Source organism: Trichosurus vulpecula, chromosome 1, assembly GCF_011100635.1.
Source record: "Trichosurus vulpecula isolate mTriVul1 chromosome 1, mTriVul1.pri, whole genome shotgun sequence".
Lineage (NCBI taxonomy): Eukaryota > Metazoa > Chordata > Mammalia > Diprotodontia > Phalangeridae > Trichosurus > Trichosurus vulpecula.
This window is the reverse complement of record NC_050573.1, coordinates 82,285,209-82,307,726: the sequence shown is the minus strand read 5'-3', so window position 1 is coordinate 82,307,726 and position 22,518 is coordinate 82,285,209. Positions and strand designations below refer to the sequence as shown.

At 43.2% G+C, this 22,518-nt stretch overlaps 1 protein-coding gene across 4 annotated transcripts in view; it reads right to left on the bottom strand.

Annotated features, from left to right (window-relative positions):
- The window catches only part of ADCK5 (aarF domain containing kinase 5), a 41,246-nt gene extending 19,130 nt beyond the window's left edge, over positions 1-22,116 (bottom strand). The window contains exons 1-3 of one of the 4 annotated variants that reach the window (XM_036752080.1): positions 21,999-22,116; positions 5,066-5,184; positions 3,572-3,721 (exon numbers count right to left, since the gene is read on the bottom strand). In XM_036752080.1, the coding sequence (XP_036607975.1) occupies positions 3,572-3,721; positions 5,066-5,184; positions 21,999-22,010 (281 nt within the window). In that variant the 5' untranslated portion in view covers positions 22,011-22,116. The remainder of the gene's footprint in view (positions 1-3,571; positions 3,722-5,065; positions 5,185-21,998) is intronic. The other 3 variants (XM_036752087.1, XM_036752094.1, XM_036752101.1) reach the window with 3 other exon arrangements.
- Between the last annotated feature and the right edge of the window lie 402 nt (positions 22,117-22,518).

Genomic DNA, 22,518 nt, shown 5'->3' with positions numbered 1-22,518 from the left:
AAATTTCATAACTATATTTCAATTTAATTGGTTTTCTTTGTAATCCTATTTTTTTTAAAGTTTGTTAATTTACAAAAAAATTATTCTAAAAAGGAATCTATGGACTTTACTAGACTTCCTAAGGGTACAATAAAACAAAAACAGTTAAGAACCTATCCTGTAGGCAGTATGGAACCACTGACACTTTTGAGCAGGGACAGACATAGTAAAAGAGGGTTAGTAATATTAGTTGGCAACTGTGTGGAAGGGAGAAGCTGGGAGCCCAGCAACAATATAAACCAGGAAGCTGTTATAAGACACAAGAGGTGTGAAGTAGTACATGGCTGTGTGAGCAAAGATAGGGGTATGGGTATAAGATAACTTGTACAGGTCAAATAGGCAAGACTTGGCAACCAACCGGACACTGGGTGCGAAGGACAGGTAGGAGTCAAAGATAACTCTGGGGTCGCAAATCTGGATGACTAGGACAGCGGTATCTTTAAAAGTCAAGAAGAGGGTGAGTATAAGGATAAAGAAAATGAGTTATGATTTGGACATGATAAATTAGAGAAGCCTACAGTACATCCAGATAGTGATATCCAGTAGAAAACAGGGCTAGAGCTCGAGACCCAGAAAAGGGATGGTTATGCAGATTTGCAAGTCATCTTCATAGAGATAAATGGACCTAGGGGAGTCTAATGAAGATAAAGAAGATAGCCCAGAATATAGCCTTATGGTACATCAATGAATAGGAGGTGCTGTGGTACAGTGGAAAGTACCCTGGATTTGGAGGTAAAGGACAAAGATTCAAATCCCTCCTACCACTTACCAGCTGTGTAACTTTGGGCAAACTATTTGACCTCACCAAGCCCCAGCTTCCTCATCTGTAAAAACGAGGGCAGTATGGAACCACTGACACATTTGGGCAGGGACAGACATCGTCAAAGAGGGTGAGCAATATTAGTTAGATTTGGAGCTAAAGGTGTATCTTTAGGGTGTACCAGGTGCCTAGACCTAAATCTAAATCTATGATCCTATGATGATGATGATCCAGCAAATAAGACATTTCTGCTGTCACGAGGTGACCCTTGCAAAATGGCCAAGCAGGAGACACCAGACTCTCTGTTGATACCTGGTGCCAGGGCAATCCCTGGGGTCTTCTTGCTAGAGAGGCCAACCTGAAGAAAGTCTTACAATGGAAGTTGGGAGGATTACCACTGCCAACCTTTGTTCCAGCTGGGGGCACTGCTACAGAGGGGTGTTTTTCATTACACTTAGTTTTTCCCAAAGAGAAGGGAATAATGGTAAAGACAATAGTAATTATGAGTCAGAGTTCTATACCACTTTCCTCATGATATATCTGGAGAGGTAGGTAGGTAGGGTAACTATTATTAGTGCTCTTTTACAAATGAAGAAACTGAGGCTCAGAGAGGTCAAACAGCTGGTAAATCTCAAAGCTAAGATTTGAACCCTGGTGCCCGAACTCCAGTCCAGTGCTCTTTCCATTATACTACATGACCACTGAAACTGCCAAGGGTGTCTGACTCAAGGAATTCAGCAGTTTGCTTTGCTTTTTGGAGATATGCAAGGTTACCTTTACAATCCTCAAATTATTAATAACTACCTGAAAAAATGTCAAACTCCCTAAAAAGTACTCACTACTTGAAAAAAATTGCTAGGAAAACTGGGAAACTGTGTTGGCAGAAACTAGGCATAGACCATCATCTCACACTGCATACCAAAATAAGGTGAAAATGGGTACATACTTAGACATAAAGGGTGATGCCATAAGTAAATTAGGAGAACAAGGGATATTTTACCCATCAGATCTATGAGAAGGGAAGAGTTTATGACTAAACAAGAGATAGAGAAAAATACGAAATGCAAAATGGACAAGTTTGATTACATTAAATTAAAAAGTTTTTGGATAAACAAAACCAATGCAACCAAGATTAGAAGGAAAGCAGAAAGCTGGGAAACAATTTTTATAGCTAATGTTTCTAATAAAGGCCTCATTTCTAAAATGTAGAGAATTGAGTCAAATTTAAAAGAATACAAGTCATTCCCTAATTGAGAAATGGTCAAAGGATATGAATAGGCAGTTTTCAGATGAAGAAATTAAAACTATCTATAGTCATATAAAAAAGTGCTCTAAATCACTACTGATTAGAGAAATGCAAATTAAAACTCACACCTATCAGATTGGCTAACCAAAACTATCTATATTCATATGAAAAAATGTTCAAAATCACTATTAGAGAAATGCAGATTAAAACAACTCTGAGGTACCACCTCATAACATCAGATTGGCTAATATGACAGAAAAAGGGAAATGATAAATGTTGAAGAAGATGTGGGAAAATTGGAACACTAACGCATTGTTGGTGGAATGGTGAACTGATCCAATCATTCTAGAGAACAATTGGGAACTACGCCCAAAGGGCTATAAAACTGTACATATCCTTTGATCCAGCAATACCTTTACTGGGTCTGTAACCCAGAAAGATCACAGAAAAAGGGTAAAAGGACCCACATGTACAAAAATATTTATAGCAGCTCTTTTTATGGTGGCAAAGAATTAGAAATTGAGGGGATGCCCATCAATTGGGGAATGGCTGAACAAGGTGTGGTATATGAATGTAATGGAATATTACTATCCTATAAAAAATGAGCAGCAGGCAGATTTCAGAAAAATCTAGAAAGACTTATACGAATTGAGTGGAACCAGGAGAACACTGTACACAGTAACGGCAACACTGTATGATGATCAACTGTGACAGACTCAGCTCTTCTAAGCAATATAATGATCCAAGACAATTCCAAAAACTCATGATGGAAAGTGCTATTCATATCCAGAGAAAGAACTATGGAATCTGAATGCGGATCGAGGTACACTATTTTCTCTCTTTACTTCTTCATGGTTTTTCCCTTTTGCTCTGATTTTTCTTTCACAACTGACTAGTGTAGAAATATGCTTTTATATGATTGTACACGTATAACCTATATCAGATAGCTTGCTGTCTTGGGGAGGGGAGTGGGAGGGAAGGAAGGGAGAAAAATTTGGAAATCAAAATCTCATAAAAGTGAATGCTGAAACCTCTTTTTATATGTAATTGGGAAAAAAATAAAATACTATTAAGTGGGGGGATGGACAGACAGGGGAGTACATATAATGACTTGTACATGGTAGGCATATAACAAATGTTTAATTGAATTACCAATCAAAGAACACAAATTAGGACCTATAAGTTCCTGAGCCAGTCTGGCCCTTGGAATCCCCATCTTCACAGCCTTGGAGCTTAGATTATGATTTTCCCAAAGACTTAAAATGTTTCATAAGCAGCAACTGACACCTGAAGATAATGCTTGCATGCATTTTAAAAGCTCTAGCCCTAGAGCTTATTCTCTACCTACTGACATGCTAGTTTATGGTCCTCCTGATGCCCAGACAGGCATCTTCTGTGTTTGGTACAAAGTTATAGAAATGGACCTAACTGGGTAGAATACTGCAGTGCTGTAGAGGAATCCTTTGTAGTTTAGGGAAACTGGAAGGATGAGCCCAAGAAAAGGCCCTTACACACAGCCAACCAACCTGCCAAATCGTCCGATGCCATCTACCAAAAGCCTCATCTTCCTCTTTTCTCGTTTGTTGGCAACGGCGTAGCGGAACCCAAACAGCAGGGGCACACCGACCACCATGACGGAAACTGCCTTCTTCCATAGGGGTCTGGGAACTGTGCGGCTGCAGGGGAGCCATAGGGCAGTGATGATTCCTTTTTCCTGTTGCCAAAAACCCCACCCTTCACCCTCACCCTCCCTCGTCCATCATCTTCCAGCAATTTTCCTCTCCACTTCCACCCCAATCAAAAACCATCATTTGAAAAGAAGGTCCCAAAGAAACTATAGAGTGAGTCTGTGTGGTTCTATAGGGTTTTTCTCCCTCCATTATGCTTTTTTTCCACCATCCAAAGAACTTAGTTTTGCTGCCACTCATACAACCAACTTAATTTCTCACACACACACACACACACACACACACACACACACACACACACACACACTATTAACTCCTGTCCTATTGCCCCAAAGGCAGTGATCGACTGGAGAGATGGGGATAATATTTAGATAATTGCTATCCCTGGGCTGCCCCACAGACAGAGCTCTGGATCAGAGAAGGCCCAGGTGATGAACCACTCTTCCTCTATACATCTCTCCTCTCAGGCAGTCATATGCTTCATGGATTTCTTTTCCTCTAAATACTATATGACACAATGCTTCGAATGTCCAACAGAAAGAGGGTTGGAGGCCCAGTAATTGAAAAGCATGGCTCTCCACTTTGGGTATTCCACACGTTTGCCCTGGTTGTAGATCCAGAGCAGAATTTGGGTCCTAGCTCCAAAATGCACAAGCTACATGGCCTTCAGCTCTGTGAGTCTGCTCCTCTGTAACACGTGAAGAGAAATACTTGCACTATTTGTCCCATGGTGGTGCGTGAGGGAAGAGCTTGGCAAACTGCTATGTGTTTTATATAAATGGAACCTGTTGTTATTATTTGTAATCACTTATACTAGGTTATAAGCTCCTCTGAACCAGAGACCAAGAGACCACAGACCAAGCCTCCTGACTGATCATGTGCACAAATAACACATTAGGCTTGTTCACAAACCGAATGATTTGAAGAGACAAGTTCTTGAAGGTAGGGGCCGATAAGTCATATACTTTGGCAACCCTCACAGGTACCCAGCATAAGGCCTTAAGAAATATATTTACAGATTGATTGGATAACACAAAGAGAAGTCATTCCTAATCAATCAATATGTGTTAATGAATGAGGGATTTTCTGGGGCAGTCAATCTCTAAGTGTATATGTGGAAGACTTATGTGTTCAAGGTTCTGTGGTAGGCACTGGGGAGCATACAAAGGGATAAGCCAGTCCCTACCCTGCCAGAGTTAATAATGAGGCCAGGAGAAAAAAACTAATGACAAGAAACATGGAGAATAGACTATGGGACAGGGCTAGGTCTCAAGCATGTAGTATAGATGCGAAGTCCTCTAAGATCCTGGTGGCCTGGGGACAGCTCATTACCTTGCAGGTAATGAGCTTGCAGGTCCCGCTGTCAAGTTTTTCCTGAAGAATACAGCTGGGGACAGCCAGGGCAGCTGCCTGCTCTGCAGCAACACTGAATGGAACCGACAAAGCTGCAACTGAAAAAGAACAAACAGGGCAAGGTTCAGGTGGAGATGCACCATTTCTTCCCCAGCCTTGGGGCATTACTCCTATTTATATTATAGGCCAAGGAGAGTTCCCAGGGCCCTGGCTTCAATGCTTCAAGATTCTGGATCTCATTGAGGACATTCTAGGCCATAAGCCCTTCTTGCCTTAGAAGACAGTGTCTGCTCTCTGCTGGCTCTGCCTGAGCTATCCTGGTCCTCCTCTGGTCCTCAGGTGACAGTCTAGCATGGGGCAGCCTTATGCTAGAAACCCTCCACATTTGACATGGCCTTCAAGATACAAGAGGCCCCTGAACAGCATGACTCTACTTCTGGCTCCCACAATTACGAGCTATGTGATAGTGAGCAAGTCACATCACTTCTGAGTTTCAATTTCTCCTTGCCTCAGTGCTGCTAAAAGGAGAGTACCGTGTCAACTGTAAAGCCCTACAGAGACAGACGCTGTTTTTATTACAGAGGTGCAAGGGAAGGAATACATTCCTAGAAGGGGGGCAGAGGCCCAGAGGGAGCACTGACTAATCAGGTCCCCTTCCTCTGAAATAAGTGGTCTGAAGGAACCCAAGCAGTCCTAAGCATCTGGTGGATGCTATGGGAAACAAATATTGGAGGTGACAGAAGGGGGGGGTGGTGAAAGGAAACCACAGTTAGACCAGCCAAAGACCTAAATTGAGGGCAGCAGCCACCTTGCTTTACCACAGAAAAATAGTTTGTGTTTACTTGTGAATACTAATACCACAGATTTAACTAGTTTCTCAGCGGAGCTAGTTCAGGCTGAGGGTCCGCCCAGGAGAGCAGTGACGGAGACCCAGGGTGTATGACAGCAAGCAAAAGAGGCACAGGAAATAATTTTAAAAGTTGCTATTTATACTGTGCTTTAAAGTTTACAAAGCATTTCGTATACATTATCATATCTGATCCTTGCACCAACCCTTTGAAATAGACAAGGCCATTTAAATTAATATTTTATATGTGAAGAAACTGAGGTTCAGAAGAGTGAAGTGAATTGTCCAAGATTAATAGGTAGCCAAACAGGACTTCAGTCTCCTGACTCCAAGCTCAGTGCTATTTCTACCCTAACAGACACCTCCCCCTTTCAGATGACATCAGACCCCTCTACAATGGTCAGCACAGGACCTACAAAGCAAAAAGAGAAGAGACCCAAGGAGCACCCCTCCAGGGAGCCCTCTTGGAAGCCCATTGGCTTGGGCAGTGGGGAAACCTGCTTTCGATGCCACAAGGAGGGTCACTGGTCTAAGGAGTGCCCCTCTAGGGCGCCCCCCTGGAAGAAACCTCCAGGATCCACGCCTCCAGGACCATGCCCAGCAGGTCCCCGAGGTTGGAAAAGTGGTAGAGCCTCCTCCCAGTACCCTGTCCTCCAGTCTTCTCAAGACTCTGAAGGAGGGGAAAGCCTGGGGCTTGGCTGTGCTCCCACTTTCTCCACCTCTCTCATGGAGCCCTGGGCAAAATCGAGGCAGAAGGTAAGGTTACCCACTTTATCACGGCTATGTTCTCTTGCTTTAACTAGTGGCTCTGGCCCCACGTGCCCCTCGACCCATCAGGTCATGGGCATCAAAGATCTGTTGTCTGAACACTCCTCTGGCCCTGCCCCCTTGGGAAGGGACCTGATGGTGAAATTGGGAAGCCAATTTTCTCTAGTTAAACCTCATAACTCCCTTTTCCCTCTGTTTCCCAGAACTCCCCATGTTCCCTCACAGGTGTGGGAGAGGGTTGAGCCAATTGTTTGGGATCAGGGAATTCCTGGGCAAGCTACTTCTGCCACCCCAGCCATAGTTCCCCTCTATAGCCTTCAATATCCAATTAAGCCCAAGGCTTGGGAGGGACTGCAACCATTAATTGCCACTCAGGTCCCCGACTCACTCCCTCTAGTGTGGGCCCCCTACCCAGCACAAGCTTTTGAGACTCTGAAAGCTAAACTGACCACCACTCCAGCATTAGCTTTACCTAATCTAGAATAACCTTTCACTCACTCTGGTGATGAAAGGAGGGGACAGGCTTTGGGAATCCTAATCCAGTCTTTAGGATCTGACCCCTGTTTTCCAAAACAGTTAGATTCTCTGGCTGCTACAGCCATTCCAATTGAGGACGCTTCTAAGCCTCTAGCAGACCAGCCCCTAGAAGCTCTGACTTGCCAGAGCACCCTGGAAGCAGAGGGCCACCAGTGCCTGGCTAACCACAGGCTCACCAAACATCAAACCTTGCTCTTAGATATCCCCGACCTAATTTGGATGTGCTACACACTCATGAACCCCGAAGCAGTGTGGTACACAGAACAAGTGATTAAGGGAGCTAGGTATGAAATAATCATCTTTAATAACCTCCAGGGAAATTGTCCTTTCTCTGTACTCCTATACTGTTTGGTTGTTTGCTTAACCTCTTTGCCAGGTTTGTCTCCTCCAGGCTCCAAGCCATCAACTTCCAGATGACTGTGCACCCCTTGAACAACTGGACCCATTGAGCCAGGAACAGATCTACACCCCTTGCCAGCAGGAAGCAGTTTCAGAAGCTGAGACCTTCGTCCCTGACCCCAAAAGAATTTGGGTGCTATTTGTTTGAGGGGGGAATGATGAGGGTACAGTCTCTGGGAACCCCCTTGAGCTGTCCCTGAGTCTTCCGGCTGGATCTGACCTTCCCCTAGGGCCACAAGCCTCACATTGTCTTTGGGCCCAGATCTCTCCCTCTATTGTTACTTTAGATATGCATGCCTTCAGTTACTTCCCAACCTTGGTATCTCACTATCTTGGATCCTGGACTCTGGCTCCACCTTATCTTCCTTAGACTTCCCCTCAAGACCCTCCCTAAACCCCTCCTCTAGTCACCCCAGACCACCCCTCAATCCCTCCTACAATCTTTGTGTATATAATCTCCATCTTGCCTCCATGAAGGGGCTCAGATTCAATCTAATTCAGTAGGTTGAATGTGGCCCGCTTGTGGAAACAGGCGTCACAAGGTGGGGGGGATTTCTTAAGACAGCCCATTGTGGTGAATCCCTAATAAACTTTCTCTTTTCCCTTGGCTGAGAAGGCTTGAGTCGAATTCTTTCGGCAGGACCCGGTGCGTCAATATTTCAGGGTGCCGAGCACCCCTCAACCTTTTACCTCTTCAAAACCTCAGCCCTATACCCACCATTCCCCTGTTCTGCTCCTATTCCTGAGCTACTGAATGATCCAAAGGCCTCACCCTGAAGCCAGCCAGGCTTCCTAATTAATTCCCTATCTCACTCCCCATAGAAGCTATTCTCTTTTCTTCCCTCCCTTCTCCCACAATCCCCTGCTAAGGAAATTGCCTCTTATCTTACTGAGAATATTTAGGCCAACGGACCTGGATGTGCTCTCCCTCCGTCATCTCCCACTCCTTCCTTTACTGTATTCTCTGGGCCAAGAAGTGGCCCTTATTGTTGACTTTTCTTTCCTTCTGCAAGGATGACACTCCTTGAAACTGCTCTAGGCCTCAAGTGGTTGCTGCTGTGTATCCATATCTGTCTTGGGTGTGTCTCAGCTTCCTTGTGGAAGTGATGTAGCCTACTGGACGCAGTTAGATAGTGAAGTGGACAGTGGAAAAAGTGCTAGGCTCAAGGGCAAGTCACTTAGCCTCAGTTTCCTCAAATTATAAAATGGGAAGAATAACAGCATCTACCTTACAGGGTTTTTGTGAGGGTCAAATGAAATAATATTTGTAAAGGACTGGCACAATGCCAAGAACATACCAGGCACTTCCTTCAAACACATCCACCTTTTCCTTAAAAATCAGCACTAGACCCCCACCACGCCCTCAAGCTATGGTTCTGTATCTCTTCTCTCTTTCTCCACCAAACTTCTTGAAAAGGTCGTCTACCTTGACTGCCCCAGGACCTACAGGCCCTGGGAACAGCAGCACACCGCTACCCCCAGCCCTGGTTCCAGCCTAGCCCCTGCAGCCATCACCTAGGAAATCAACCTTGGTGAAGATGAGCCCTAGACTCTGTCTCCTCAGCAGCCAAAAGCTACTGAAAACTAGAAAACGTCCAAGTCCTTGGCACTGTCAAATGGTCCAACTTAAGAAGTGAATGTGGTTTTATCAATGGAAATACACTAGAGAATCCTTTATTATAGGATTACTACCCTAAGGACCACGGGATCTTTTCATCCAACTTGCAGCACAAATCTCTGCATGTTGTTTCTCCTTATCAGAATTAGATCTCCTAGAGAGAAAGGATTGTTTTGCTTTTCTATTTGTAATTCTAGCATTTAGCACAGCATTTTAAATCCCACCTGTACTCAGATGACTCCCAAATCTCTCCAACTACTTGGCTATTCCACAGCTACCTCAAACTCAGCACACCCTAAATGAAATATTTAGCACTTCATTTAATAAACATTTTCCCTGGTGCTCCAGCCTCAAACTTCCAACTGCCTGCTGGATACCTCTACCTTGGTGACCCACCAGAACCTCAAAATCAGCATGTCTAAAATAGAATTCACCATATTTTCTTCCAAGTCTGTTCCTCTGTTCAACTTCCTTATTTTTGTTGAGGGTACAGCATCAATTGAGCCCTCTTTTCTGCCCCTTGATCTATAAGTCTGAGAAAGGTTGGTGTCTATCTTGATTCTTGATTATTCCACTACCACTTAATCACTTTTCCCCTGTTAAAGTTTAATCAACTTAAACCACCCTATTCCCAAACTTGCTGTTGTCATCTACCAAGAGTCAAGTCATTCCCAATGCTGATTCAATAACTTCAGTACCTGGCCACATAATTCTACTGTCAAACACATGCTTACCCAAAGGACTAGTTGATGGAGAACTTGCGTAAGGTAAATGCTCATGTGATAATCAGAAGAAGTGGTATAAGGACACTTTGAGGTATCTCTGAAGAACCTTAATATGACTGTGACACATGGGAAATGCTGCCATAAGACCATCTAGCATGGTGTTGCTGGCATCAAAGAAGGTGCTGTATTCTATGAGCAAAGCAGAATTGTAGAAGCATAAAGGAAACATGAGCTGTGCAAACCCAGAGCCACTTCCACTCTAAATGTTCTAATGTACCCCTTGTGCCTGATCAGTAGAAGTGCCTTCCAAACTCATATTGGACTGATCAGCTGAATACACCATACTCGTATTCCAACATTGTGAGGTCATTGGTCTTCTTTGAAAATGAAGGACAAACAGTAACTTGGTTTGCAGTCTTTTTCTTACTCATCCTTTGTCATAATCATCAGAGGTTTTAATATTTATATTGACAATCCCTCTAACACCTTGAACACACTTAACTTTAATAACATCAACAATCTCCTCTCACCCCACTTCAGCTGCACAATGAGGCAGAGGAATTATACCACATCCAACATCTGGAATTTTGAAAATACACCCTAACTACATCTCCCCATCTTTCCATCTCTCTCATTTTCAGTGACACTATTGCCTTTATCATTACCTCCAATTTCTTGGCCCATACTTCTCCCAAGTATTTCTTCCACTCTACTATAATCACAAAATCAAGTTTATTCTACTCACTACAATTTGTTACTTCAGTATGCTGTTGCTCAAAAGCCCTACTCTGCTCTTAGTGACTCTTCATGTCATTCCCCAAAGCAAATTCTAAACCTCTATCCTCAGACTCCCAACTCCTAGACTTGGAGCAGATGACTCAGCTGCTTACTTCAGTGAGGACACAAATCCTTACTTGATCTCTCCAGTAGAAAGTGATCCCTCCCCTCTCTGAATTCTAATGCCATTTAGTTTGTGCCTCTCTTTTGGCACTTATCCTAGTCTGTCCCTTATCATAGCTATCTGTGCACAGCTAAGCAGAACATGGTATAATAGAAAAAATGCTGGACTCAAGACAGAGTTGGATTATAAGGCCCCTGAGGTCTCTTTCAGCTGTAGACCTATGATCCTATGAATATCAATTCAAGTGTGTATGAATCTGCACTCTCTCACTTAACAGCTGTGTAACCTTGGCAGCTACTTAACTTTCTGAGCCTTGTTTTTCTCATATGTAAAAAGGGGGGGGGGGGGGAAGTGGACCATGGTGAGAACTTGGCAGGTTGTCATCTGTTAGCCTTCCCCAAGCCATGACAACTGTACACAATACAGGGGAGGTGGGAGCAAGAGCAATGAGGGTGAACTATGGGTAGCTGGACTCTCATTTCCTTTGCCATGAGCCTCAAAAGCAGCTTTGCTAGTTGAAAAGAGCTGAGGGTCAAGCCCTCTGCAAACCTTAAAGCACCATATAAATGTCTGCTGTTTCTATCATGAAATTATCACAGCATTTCTGCTGCCTGATATTGCTGACTATGTGTTTCAGATCTCTAGGTTTCACATCCCTGGTAGGCTGTAAAGTCTTCAAGGGTAGGGGATCATTTCACCTCCTTTTGTATCCCTATCCCACCCCCCACACCCCGCCCCAGCACCTGGGATGGAGCTCACAGAAGGCAGCTAATTTTTGATGAAGGCATAACAAAAGATATCTTCCTAATGAAGCCCACAGAATAGGAAGTGAGTTGGGAGGAAAGCAGTTGTATGGTGGGAGGGAACAGCTCTAGCCCAGGAGGTAGTCCCTGGACTTATTCAGGAAGGAGTTTCTCTTCTCAACTGTCTTACCTTTAAAACAGAAGATAAAACCATGTTAACTTTCAGAAGGCTGGTCCAGATGACCTTTTTGAGGTCTCTTTCAGCACAGGGCATGTTTTGGGGGCAGGGAGAATTGGCTGTTAAAAGTTAGTTAAGGGTACACTCTCTGCCATCTCATCAGACAGGTCGCTGGTAAAAATGTTAAGAGGTTAAAGGCCAAAGCAAGCTCCAAAGGGCCTCTCCTGATATAAGATGCCTACATGGTGCTCCCAGGTAGACAATGTCTCAAAAATAGCAACTCTTTGGCTTGGGTGGGAAAAATCCCCATAACACTGAGAACCTAATGGACCCAAAAGCTATGCAGAAGCAAAGCTAAACAAAACCAATAATCCAAATGAAGGAGTAAAAAGGAAAACATTCTCTGCTCATCAGGCCAATCTACGCACTACATAAGATTTGTGCCTGGAAAGAAGGTTGTTGGACCATGGGTACAGCTCCTATCCTCCATTTCACCTCACCCCTAATCCTCCCCAAAAAGCACATGAGTCACAGCTGGGCTCTCAAACTTCAGAGGGAAAGAGTCCTTGGACCATATCACAAAGATGATCATGAGATACAAAAGAAGTTGTGGGAGGGAAGATTAAAAGGAACTAGATTATTCAACCAGAAGAGGTAGCAGAAGAGAATATGCTGGGATCGGTCACTCTTCATAAGTGGTTCTGCTAATGTAAGGATCTTTATGCTTGGGACTTCATTTCCTGGACCACTAGGCTTTTACGGCATGGTCCCAATGGGACAAAAGAAACGATGTATAGCTGCCCTATGGATATGCTGTCCCTGATGAACTCTGCCCTGAAAGATAAATAGGGTGAGAACTGTGACCCAAGTGATGTTGGGGAGGATGAAAACACTGGAGAAACACTTTGAAGATCAGAAATGGAAAAGGGGAGATAATCACCATGTCCCTTTGACTTCAAATTCTGGTCCCTGCCCCTGGAGTCAGAACTCAGGTTGATGTTGTCCTTGTTGTGGACCAAGGTCAGCTCTTACAAAAAAATAAGGCAGAACTGGTTTGAAATGGCCTAGAGTGTTCTAATGCCTCCCTAGATTAACCAGAAGAGTGACTGCCTTGTGTACTGATCCCTGGAGCAAGCCTACTCCACTACTAAGCACTTACAAATTTACAACAGACCAAATATTGGCACCAACTCAGCAGTACATTTTGGCCATGGAACTTGGCATTTCAGACAATCTCAAGGTCTACCAAACAATTTAAAATTCAAAAGGAAGGGTCCTTGAACTACGGTCCTAAAAGAACTGTTTTCTTACAGAAGAACACAGACTGGGTGAAAAGCTTAGTCTTAGCAAGGCCACACACCCACCCACACACCATATACACACCCACACAAACTAGGGTACTAGCCTTGATACACTGAGAGAACCTTAGAAAAGGTGGGAAATTAAGTAAAGGGAAGAGTCAGGGCTACTCATCCCCAGAATTCTTCCAGGTGTCATTAAAGAAAGCATACTATAAAGTCTGGTGGCCATCCCCACCAAAAAGTCTCTGTGATCTTATGGCCCTGATTAGGCATCTTAAGGAGAATGGAATGCTTACTGTGAAAGGAGGCCCAGTCCCTAACCTGAACTGATCAATCACAAAGTACTTATTAAACGTCTACTATTCCCTAGCCACTTGTGGATACACGTACAAAGAATGAAACAATCCATACTGCCAAGGAGCTTCTATTTGAATGGGAGAGACAACAAATGTATAAAAAAATATATACAGCGTAAGTGTAAAGTGAAAACATACACATGGTTAAATACAAATTTAGTAGTTTGGGAGGGAAGGTCCTAGAAGTTGTAGAATCAGGAAAGGCTTCATGCAGAAGATGGTGAACTGTATCTTAAAGGAAATGAAAGTCTCTTATGAGGCAACAGTAAGAAAAAAGTGCATTACAAACCTGGGAGATGGCCAGTACACAGGCATGCAGTCAGAGATGGAGTGGCATATGTGAGGAACATAGGGAGGACCTATTTGGTCCAATCACAAAGTGCTCAAGGGAAAGTAATGTCTAATGAGGTTGGAAAGAAAGATAGGCTGGGTGTAGGTGGCATTCAGCTTTAAAAGTTAAGTTCACATTTTATCCTTGAGGCCACAGAAGCTGACTGCATAGGGGAGTCACATGATCAGATATGTACTTAAGGAAAATTGCTTTGGCAGCAGGGTGATGGACTGGAAAGGAAAGAACTGAAGCAAAGAGATCAACTAGGAGGCTGTGGCAATAATTTAGATTAGAGATAATGAGGACCTGAACTCCAATGGTAGCTATGTAAGTAAAGAGGGAGGGGCAAATGAGAGAGATATTGGGAAAGTAAAAATAGTAAGCTTTGGCAAGTGACTGGAAATGTAGGTGAAGAGAGAATGAAGAGTCCAAGGTAATGCTGAGCCAAGGAATCTGGGAGACTGGAAAGACGGTGGTGTCTTCAACAAAAACAGGGAAGTCTGGAAGAGAGAGGGATAGTTTGTGGGAAAGATGAGTTCACTCTTGGACATGTTGAGTTTAAGATGTTTCTGGGACATCTATCTGAAATGTCCAATAGGCAACTGTTGATGTGGGCCTATTCCAAAGGGGGAAAATAGGAAGAACTGGCAGGTATCCTCATCAGCTATATAATATGCAAAGATGACATCTCTCTTCAGCTTTTATTCCTTCTCCTGCTTCTGTCTATTCAAATCCTATTGAGCCTTTAGCGTTTAGCTCAAGTTTCATCTCTTCCAGGAAAATGTACCAGGTTACTCCAGCCTACATTGATGCTGCAAATTTCACTGGCACTTGTTGATGACACCCACCCCAATCTGCATACAACTATGCAGGCTTTTACTGTTGTTTTTCTTAATCTTACTTCTTCAATGAGAATGTTAGTTCCTTACACTAAGAGATTATGACCTAGCAATACCACTTCTAGGGCTGTTTCCCAAAGAGATCACACAAGTGGGAAAAGCACCCGTATGAACAAAAATATTTATAGTGGCTCTTTTTGTAGTAGCAAATTGGGGAATGGCTAAACAAGTTGTGCTATATGAACGTAATGGAATACTATTGTGCTATAAGAAATGGGGAAGATAGGGGCTTCATAATAACCTGGAAAGACCTGCATCACATGATGCAGAGTGAGCGGAGCAGAACCAGGAGAACATTGTACACAACCACAGATATATTGATTCTGTGATGACTAACTTTGATAGACTTGGCTCTTCTCAGCAATACAAAGTGCAAAGACAACTCCAAAGGACTCATGATGGAGAGAGCTATCTATATCCAGAGAAAGAATTATGGAGTCTGAATGCAGATTGAGGTGAACTATTTGCTCTCTTCTTTTTCCCTTCTTTTTTGGTTTTGTTTCTTCTTTCTCATGGTTCATTCCATTGGTCATAATTCTTCTTCACAACTTGACTAGTGTGTAAATAAGTTTAATGCGAAGGTATATGTAGAAGATATATCAGATTCTGTGCCATCTTGGAGGGGGGAGGGGAAGAAAATCTGGAACTCAAAAACATGCAGAACTGAGTGCTGTAAACTAAAAATAAAAAATCTTAATTAAAAAAAATATTATGAGAACTAGAAGGGACCACAGAGAGACTAATAATTTAATACCAAAAAGGAACAGAGGCGACTGCAAACATTTATTATGTACCAGGCACTGTGCTAAGTGCTGGGGATACAAAAAGAGGCAAAAGACAGCTCCTGCCCTCAAGGGAGAGACACCATGCAAACAAAAATATACAAAGCAAGGTTTATAGATGATAAATAGGAAGTAATTAACAGGGGAAGGCACCGGAATTAAAAGGGGTTGGGAAAGCCTTCCTGGAGGAAAACTGTACCTTTTAAATGAAGTAAATTTGCACATTCATTCCTAAGGTCCCACTCCTCACCCCCCTCCCCTGAATTTCCCATCTTCTCTTTAGTATCAAAAGAAATCACTGGTTCTGATTTTGCTGCTGTTTTCTAACACCTGACAGCTTACAGATCAGAAAAGCCTAATTAAATCAACAAGCCTTGCTTAAACACTTACTGTGTGCCAAGCACTGTGCTAAGTATAGGAAATACAAAGAAAGGCAAAAGTACACTACCTGTCCTCAAAGGGTTCAAATTTTAATGGCTGAAACAATATGTCAATAACTGTAAATATAAGATATATACAGTGAATATGGAAGGTAATCTTGGAGTGAAGGTACTAGTCTAGAGAAGGTATGTGAAGAGGAATCAGAAAAGCCTTCCTGTAGAAGCTGAGATTTAAGCTGAACCTTAAAGGAAGATAGGGAAGCCAGGACATAAAGGTAAGGAATGTACTAGAGGCATGGAAAAAAGCCACTGAAAAGGCGCAGAAGAGAGGAATGGAGTGCAAGGGAGAGCAAGAATACCGGTGTAGTTGAATCACAGAGCATGAAGAGTAGAGTAAAGTGTAAAAAGACTTCTAAAGATAAGAAGGGGCCAAGTTGTGAAAGACTTTAAATGCCAAAAGAGAGGGCTTTATAGCCACTGGAGTGTATGAAGTAGAGAAGTAAGTGGGGTGGTCAACCCTGCTGAACTTTAGGAAACTCACACTGGCATCTCAGTAGAGGACAGAAAGACTTAGGAAAAGGAGACCAAGCAGCAGGTAAGTGTGAGGTGATAGGGTCTAAACCAGGATGGTGCAGTGCTAGTGGCAAGAAAGGGATGTACACAAGAGATGTTTTGGAGGTGGACATGACAAGACTTGAAAACAGAATGCATATGTGGGGTAAGAGTGAGGAGTTGAGGATGACACTAGGTTGCAAGACAGTGATTACGAAAATGCTGGGTTGTGGTATATGATTGGGATGAAATACTATTGTGCTATAAGAAATGATGAGCAGGATGCTTTCAGAAAAACCTAGGAAGATTTATATGAACTGATGCAAAGTGAAGTGAGCAGAACCAGAACACTGTACAGAGTAACAGCAATAGTGTATGATGCACAACTGTGAATGACTTAGCTAGTCTCAGCAATACAAAGATTCAACACAATACCAAAGCAAAATGCTCCAGAGAAAGAAGTGATAGAGTATGAATGCAGATCAAAGCATATTAAAAAAAAAACAACTTTCTTTTTCTTCTTTTGTCTGTGTTTTCTTTTGCAACATGGCTAATATGGAAATATGTTTTGCATGACTTCACATGTATAAAATCTATATCAAATTGCTTGCCTTCTCAAGGAAAGGAGGTTTTTCTTTTCCAATTCTGTACAAAGTTGTCAAGTACACACAGCACACCTACAGCAAACCTACTACAACATGAGAGAATTCTACGGCACAAATCACATATAATTGGAGTTAAAAAAGTATAATTTCATATAATTCAATTGTTTTGCACAGGTTCAAAACCTCAAATAGTCCTTTCTAGACCCTGCCTTTGATACTATCCCTCTGAAGTTCAGGGGCTCCTCATCTTGGCCAAAACTCTTACGGTTCTGGTTTCTCTTGTTAGAAGTGTAGTGTCAAGAGCACTTGGTCTGCTGTCAGAGGGCCTCATTCTGAATACTAACTACTTACTACCTGTGTGACCTCAGTCAACTCACCGACTCTTTCTGGAACTCAATTTCTACAGCTATAATACGATCCTTCAGATTAGATTCTGATCTCTGTGGTCACTTTCAGCTCTAATTATTATATCTAATTATTCTAATGAATTTGAAAAATGTCCCTTCATCCTAGACTTTGTCCTCACTCTTTCCATCTTCTTGTGCTCATGGAAGCCTAGCTCCCTCGGGAAAACACTGCATCCCTAGTCACACTCTTCGACAAGGTGATCTTTCTCTCATGTCTGAAGACACAATGGGTCAGAAGGAACTGTTCTTACTCCTTGCTAATACTCCCAGGCCTTCCTACTGCTATCATTACCTAGTAACTTCTCCTTTGAGGTTTACTCTATCACCCAGTCCAGACCCTTTTTGCTGAAATCTAGCAGCCTATTTCAATGTCTTCCTCCTTGCCTTATTCCACCTCTGGCATTTACCATCTAAGTGATCTTCAGCAAGTCACTTCTTAACAATTCTGGATCCCAAGTTTCTTCACCCGTCAAATGAAAGGGGGCTAAGAACTAGACAGCCTCTGAGATCTCTTCCAGCTCTACAGCTATGTATGACTGTATGAAGTCTCTCACCTCTCTAATTCATTCTCTACACAGCCGCCAAAGTGATATTCCTAAAGCACAGATCTGACCATGTTACTCCCCTGCTCAAAAGGCTCTAATGGCTCCTTATTGCCTCTAGGATAAAGTACAAACACCTCTTAAAATCCTTTATAATCTGACTTCAACCTAACTTTACAGGCTTGTTGCGCATCCCTTCACACACTCTACAATCCAGCCAAACTGATCTTCTTGCCCTTTTCTGATTATGACATTACATCCTGTCTCCATGCCACTGCACAGCAACCATAAATGGAATGCCCTCCTTAACTCACTTCAACCTCCCAATTTTTTTAAAGCTCAACTCAAATGGCCCCTCTAACATGAGGCTTTTCCTCATTCCCTTCTCCCCATCTAACTGCCTCCCTCTTAATTACCTTGTATTTACTATATATATATATATATGTGTGTGTGTGTGTATATATATATATATATATATGAATACATACAATATATACAATACACACACACACACACACACACACAGATAGAGGTCTGCTATGAAAATGAAACTATCTCTGCCCTCAAGGGGGATAAGTATAGGTGTAAGTCTATGTATACATATGTATTTGTGTGTGTATGCTCTCTATATATACATATCTATTTATAATCTAATGGATTCCCCCTCATTGGCAACCTTCAAGTAAAGGCTATATGACCTCTCTGCGGGTATCCTGTAGAAGAGATTCTTGGTCAAGTATGGGTTGGACTAGACAGCTTCTAAGGTCCCTTCTAAGTCTGAAATTTGGTGACCTTTAGTCCCTCCATCTCTTCTTATTTTCTAGTCCATCACCCCTGCTGACTTTATTTTCTTCCCTTTATATTCTTGATCCCCAGCCACTTCTGCATAAAAAACAACTGTTTCCTGGACTCAGATTTCATCTCACCCAAAGGGCCATGGTCTGACAGTTGTGTGCAACTGGTTACAAGGGCCTCCAAGTACAAAAGTGAAAGACAATATAGTGAATTTATGTGCACTTCTAGGAAGCCAACTCAAAGTATATCCACTTATTCAACAAATAAAGTGTCATCTCTATATGCATTTTTATACCAGATGCTTTCCATGTCTTCTGTTATACAAAAAGTCATCCTGACACAGATGGAATCATAGACTCAGAATCTGAGAGCTAGAACAGGGTCTCAGAAATCACCTAGTCACAGAAACTTAGAATCTCAGAGCTGAAAAGAACCATCTATTCCAGCCTGTACTGGAATTAGAATCTCTTCAAAGACTGCTTTTAGATCCTTAGTGACAGATAGCTCACTACCTTATTTATGAGGCAACCTAATTTATTTTGGTACAGTATATTTTCCTCAAAAGGATCTGACAAATCTCTCTACCCTTCTCATTTTCCAGAAGAGAAAACTGAACCCCAAAAGAAGCTGATTCTCCCAAAGTCACAGAACTAATTAGTGTCAGAAGAGGATACTTCATTTTCTCAAGTATGTCAAGGACTCTTACTTAATATTAGCTAGTCATTACTAACAATATCAAGGCTAGTTGAATTAGACATTGTTGACAGGAGGCAATGTAGCATAGTAGAAAGAGCCCTGGCCCAGAGAAATCAGGACACCTGGTTCTGGTCTAAGCTGACACTAAACTGTTGTGTTACCTTAGGCAAGTCTTTTTCCTTCTCTGGGCATCAGCTTCCTCTTCCAGAAAAGGAGGGCACTAAATCAAGTAATTTCTAAGCACCTTTTTGGCTACAACATTTTATTTTAATTTCAATGTTAAGTACCAATTACCACCAACAGTATGTGCCAAATTAAGGGTATCCTGTATATGGTGGTATACATACTTACAGTATGTTGTATATGGTGGTAAATCACAGCATCACTACAAATAAGAAAAACTTGTAAAATTGAGAAAATGAGCCAGGAAGAGCAGCTACTTAAATGGTCCAAGGCTGGATCCAAGAAACCATTTTTCTAAAATATCTCTACAGAGAAGGAGTTATTAATCCTGGGAAAATCCAACTACACTAAAATAACAATATGCCTACAAGATTAAAGGGGGAAAGAAAACTCCAAGGTGAAGAAAAAAGTATGATAAACTCAGAACTACAAAATTTCTGAGTCAGAAGGGACCTCAGTGATCATCCAGTCCTAGTTACACATAAAAATTAATTTCTTCTTCAATACCTTGACAAGTTATCATTAGCCTTTGCTTGGAAACGCCCCCAATGAGGTATCCACCTCCCCCTGAAGTGATCCATTATAGTTTTACATAGCTATCACTGTTAGGAATAGGGTACAGTGGATAGAGTGCTGGGCCTAGAGTCAGAAAGACTCCTGCTGAACTCAAATCCAGTCTCAGACATTTATTAGCTGTTTTATCCTGGGCAAGTCGCTTAACCCCATTTGCCTCATTTTCCTCATCTGTAAAATCAGCTGGAGAAGAAAATGGCAAACCACTCCAGTATCTTGTCTAGAAAACCACAAAAGGGAAGGGGTCACGAAGAGTCGGACACAACTGAAAAAATGACTAAACAACACTGTTAGAAAATGTTCGCTTATGTCAAGCCTAAATTTTCCTCTCTATTAACTTCTAACCATTGGGACCAAGCAGGACAAATCTAATCCCTTTTCTATGTGATAGCTCTTAAAATACTTTAAGACATCACCAGAATTACTTATGGAATGATCTCAAGGCCTTTTCATCATCCTGGCTGCTCTCCTTTGGACATTTTCCAGCTTATCACTGTCTTTGCTAAAATGTGGCACCCACAAGGAAACACAATAGTCAAATGTATAGTCTGATCAAGGCAGAATTGCTTCATAATGCAGTCTAAAAATCACATTATTTTGCCTACCACAGCACACGCCTTCCAGGGTCTCCTAAGAGCTCAATGATATAAAAGACGCTGGGAAACTGGGAAAAGCAGAGCCCTTTTTAATGGGGGTTTAAGGAAACAAAGAGATGTAGAATCTTGAAAACACAAAAAAGATTCAGAGACAGGGTCCCTTAAACGAGTCACCACAGCTATCTGTAAACTTTCATTTCTCCAATAGCTTGGAAGGTTTGTTCGTTTTTGGTTGCATCTGTTCTTTTATGTAGGGAGCTCCAGGTATGAAAATTTCCTGTACCACGGGCAACTGCTGTTTGATTAGAAAACTGTCTGAGATACTGAGCCTCCGACACGTGGATACCAAGTGTCAGAAGGAAGATTCAAACCTAGGTCTTCTGAACTTCCAGGTTGGCTCTCTATCCACTACTTTCATACCGTAGGCTGTACCACGGAGACAACAGCAAGGTAAAGTCAGATGAAGCATATAAAGCACAATAAACTTGATAACCTACTTACTACAGCTCCAGTAAGACAGGACAGTGACTGCTGAAGGTTGGTAGGAGGGGTTCCTCCCAGATGAATAACAGGGAAGGGGGAAGGGGGAGGTAGAGGTGGGAAGAAGTCAGAAGCCCTGCAGCCATGTTAACAGACCTGAGAAGACATCATCTGTGAAGAGTGGGGAGGGGAGGGAAAGTCAGTGAGCATCAGGCAGGTCTAGGGACCAAGGCATCGCTCAACAGGATGGGGGTTCCTGACAACCTCTTGGTGGGGGTGGCGGAAAAGATGTATCTAGAGTCTGGGGGTGGGGAAAGTCTCTCCCAGGGATATACGTGCCCCCTCCCCTCTCTAGAGGTGCAGAGAGTTTAAGGTGGGGGAAAGAGAATCGGGGTGTCTGGGGTAAAAAAGTCCGGGAGTCTGGGGTCTCTGGGTAGGAGACATCAAAAGGCAGGAAGTATCTTGGGGTGCAGGGGGAAGACGTCTGGTTATCTCTGGGGGGAGGTGTTTCGGCGTCTGCTGGAGGGGATGTCTCGGGGTCGAGGAGATGTTGAGAGGGACGTATCAGAGCAAGGAGATTTACCGCTGGGTGTCTGGGGGGAGATATCACGGGTTCGTGGGCAGGGGTCCAGGGGGAAAGGGCCGGCCCTAGGCCAGACTGGGCAGGGGTCTCCGGGCCCGGACGCCGGGGTGGTGGCGGGGGGGGGGGTCTCCTCACCGTGCGCGACATCCCAGCTGTGCCACCTCAGCCGCTCACGCCACCGCCTCCCGTCAGGAACAGGACCGGCGATCCCTGCGCCGCCTCAACGCGCGCGCGCACCCCTCCACCCGGCGGCGCGAGGCCCTGCCTCCCCACCTAGACGACCCAGTCGTCTCTCCTCTGATTGGCTCGCTCTCCGCTGCGTGGACTCGGAGCCTTTCCCTCGGGTAGAAAGAGAGGGGTAAGGGGACGAAAGGCAAAAGATTATAGGTCAAAGGGCAGGGGCGGTTCTAGATTCTTATCCCAGGTAGGGCGAATGGGGTGCTTGCGAATGGGGCTAAAAGCCACCGTATTCTGGCTTCTGATTGGACCAAATGTAAGGCGCGAAGGTCCTTGGTGCAGAGCTCATTCATCTTGGAAAATTAATCGTGCCCTCCTCCCCAACCTCCTGGTTCCCTACTTCCGATCAGTAAATCAACAAGTATTTATTAGGCATATACTGTGTGCCAGGTGCTGTGCCAGGCACTGAGGATATTAT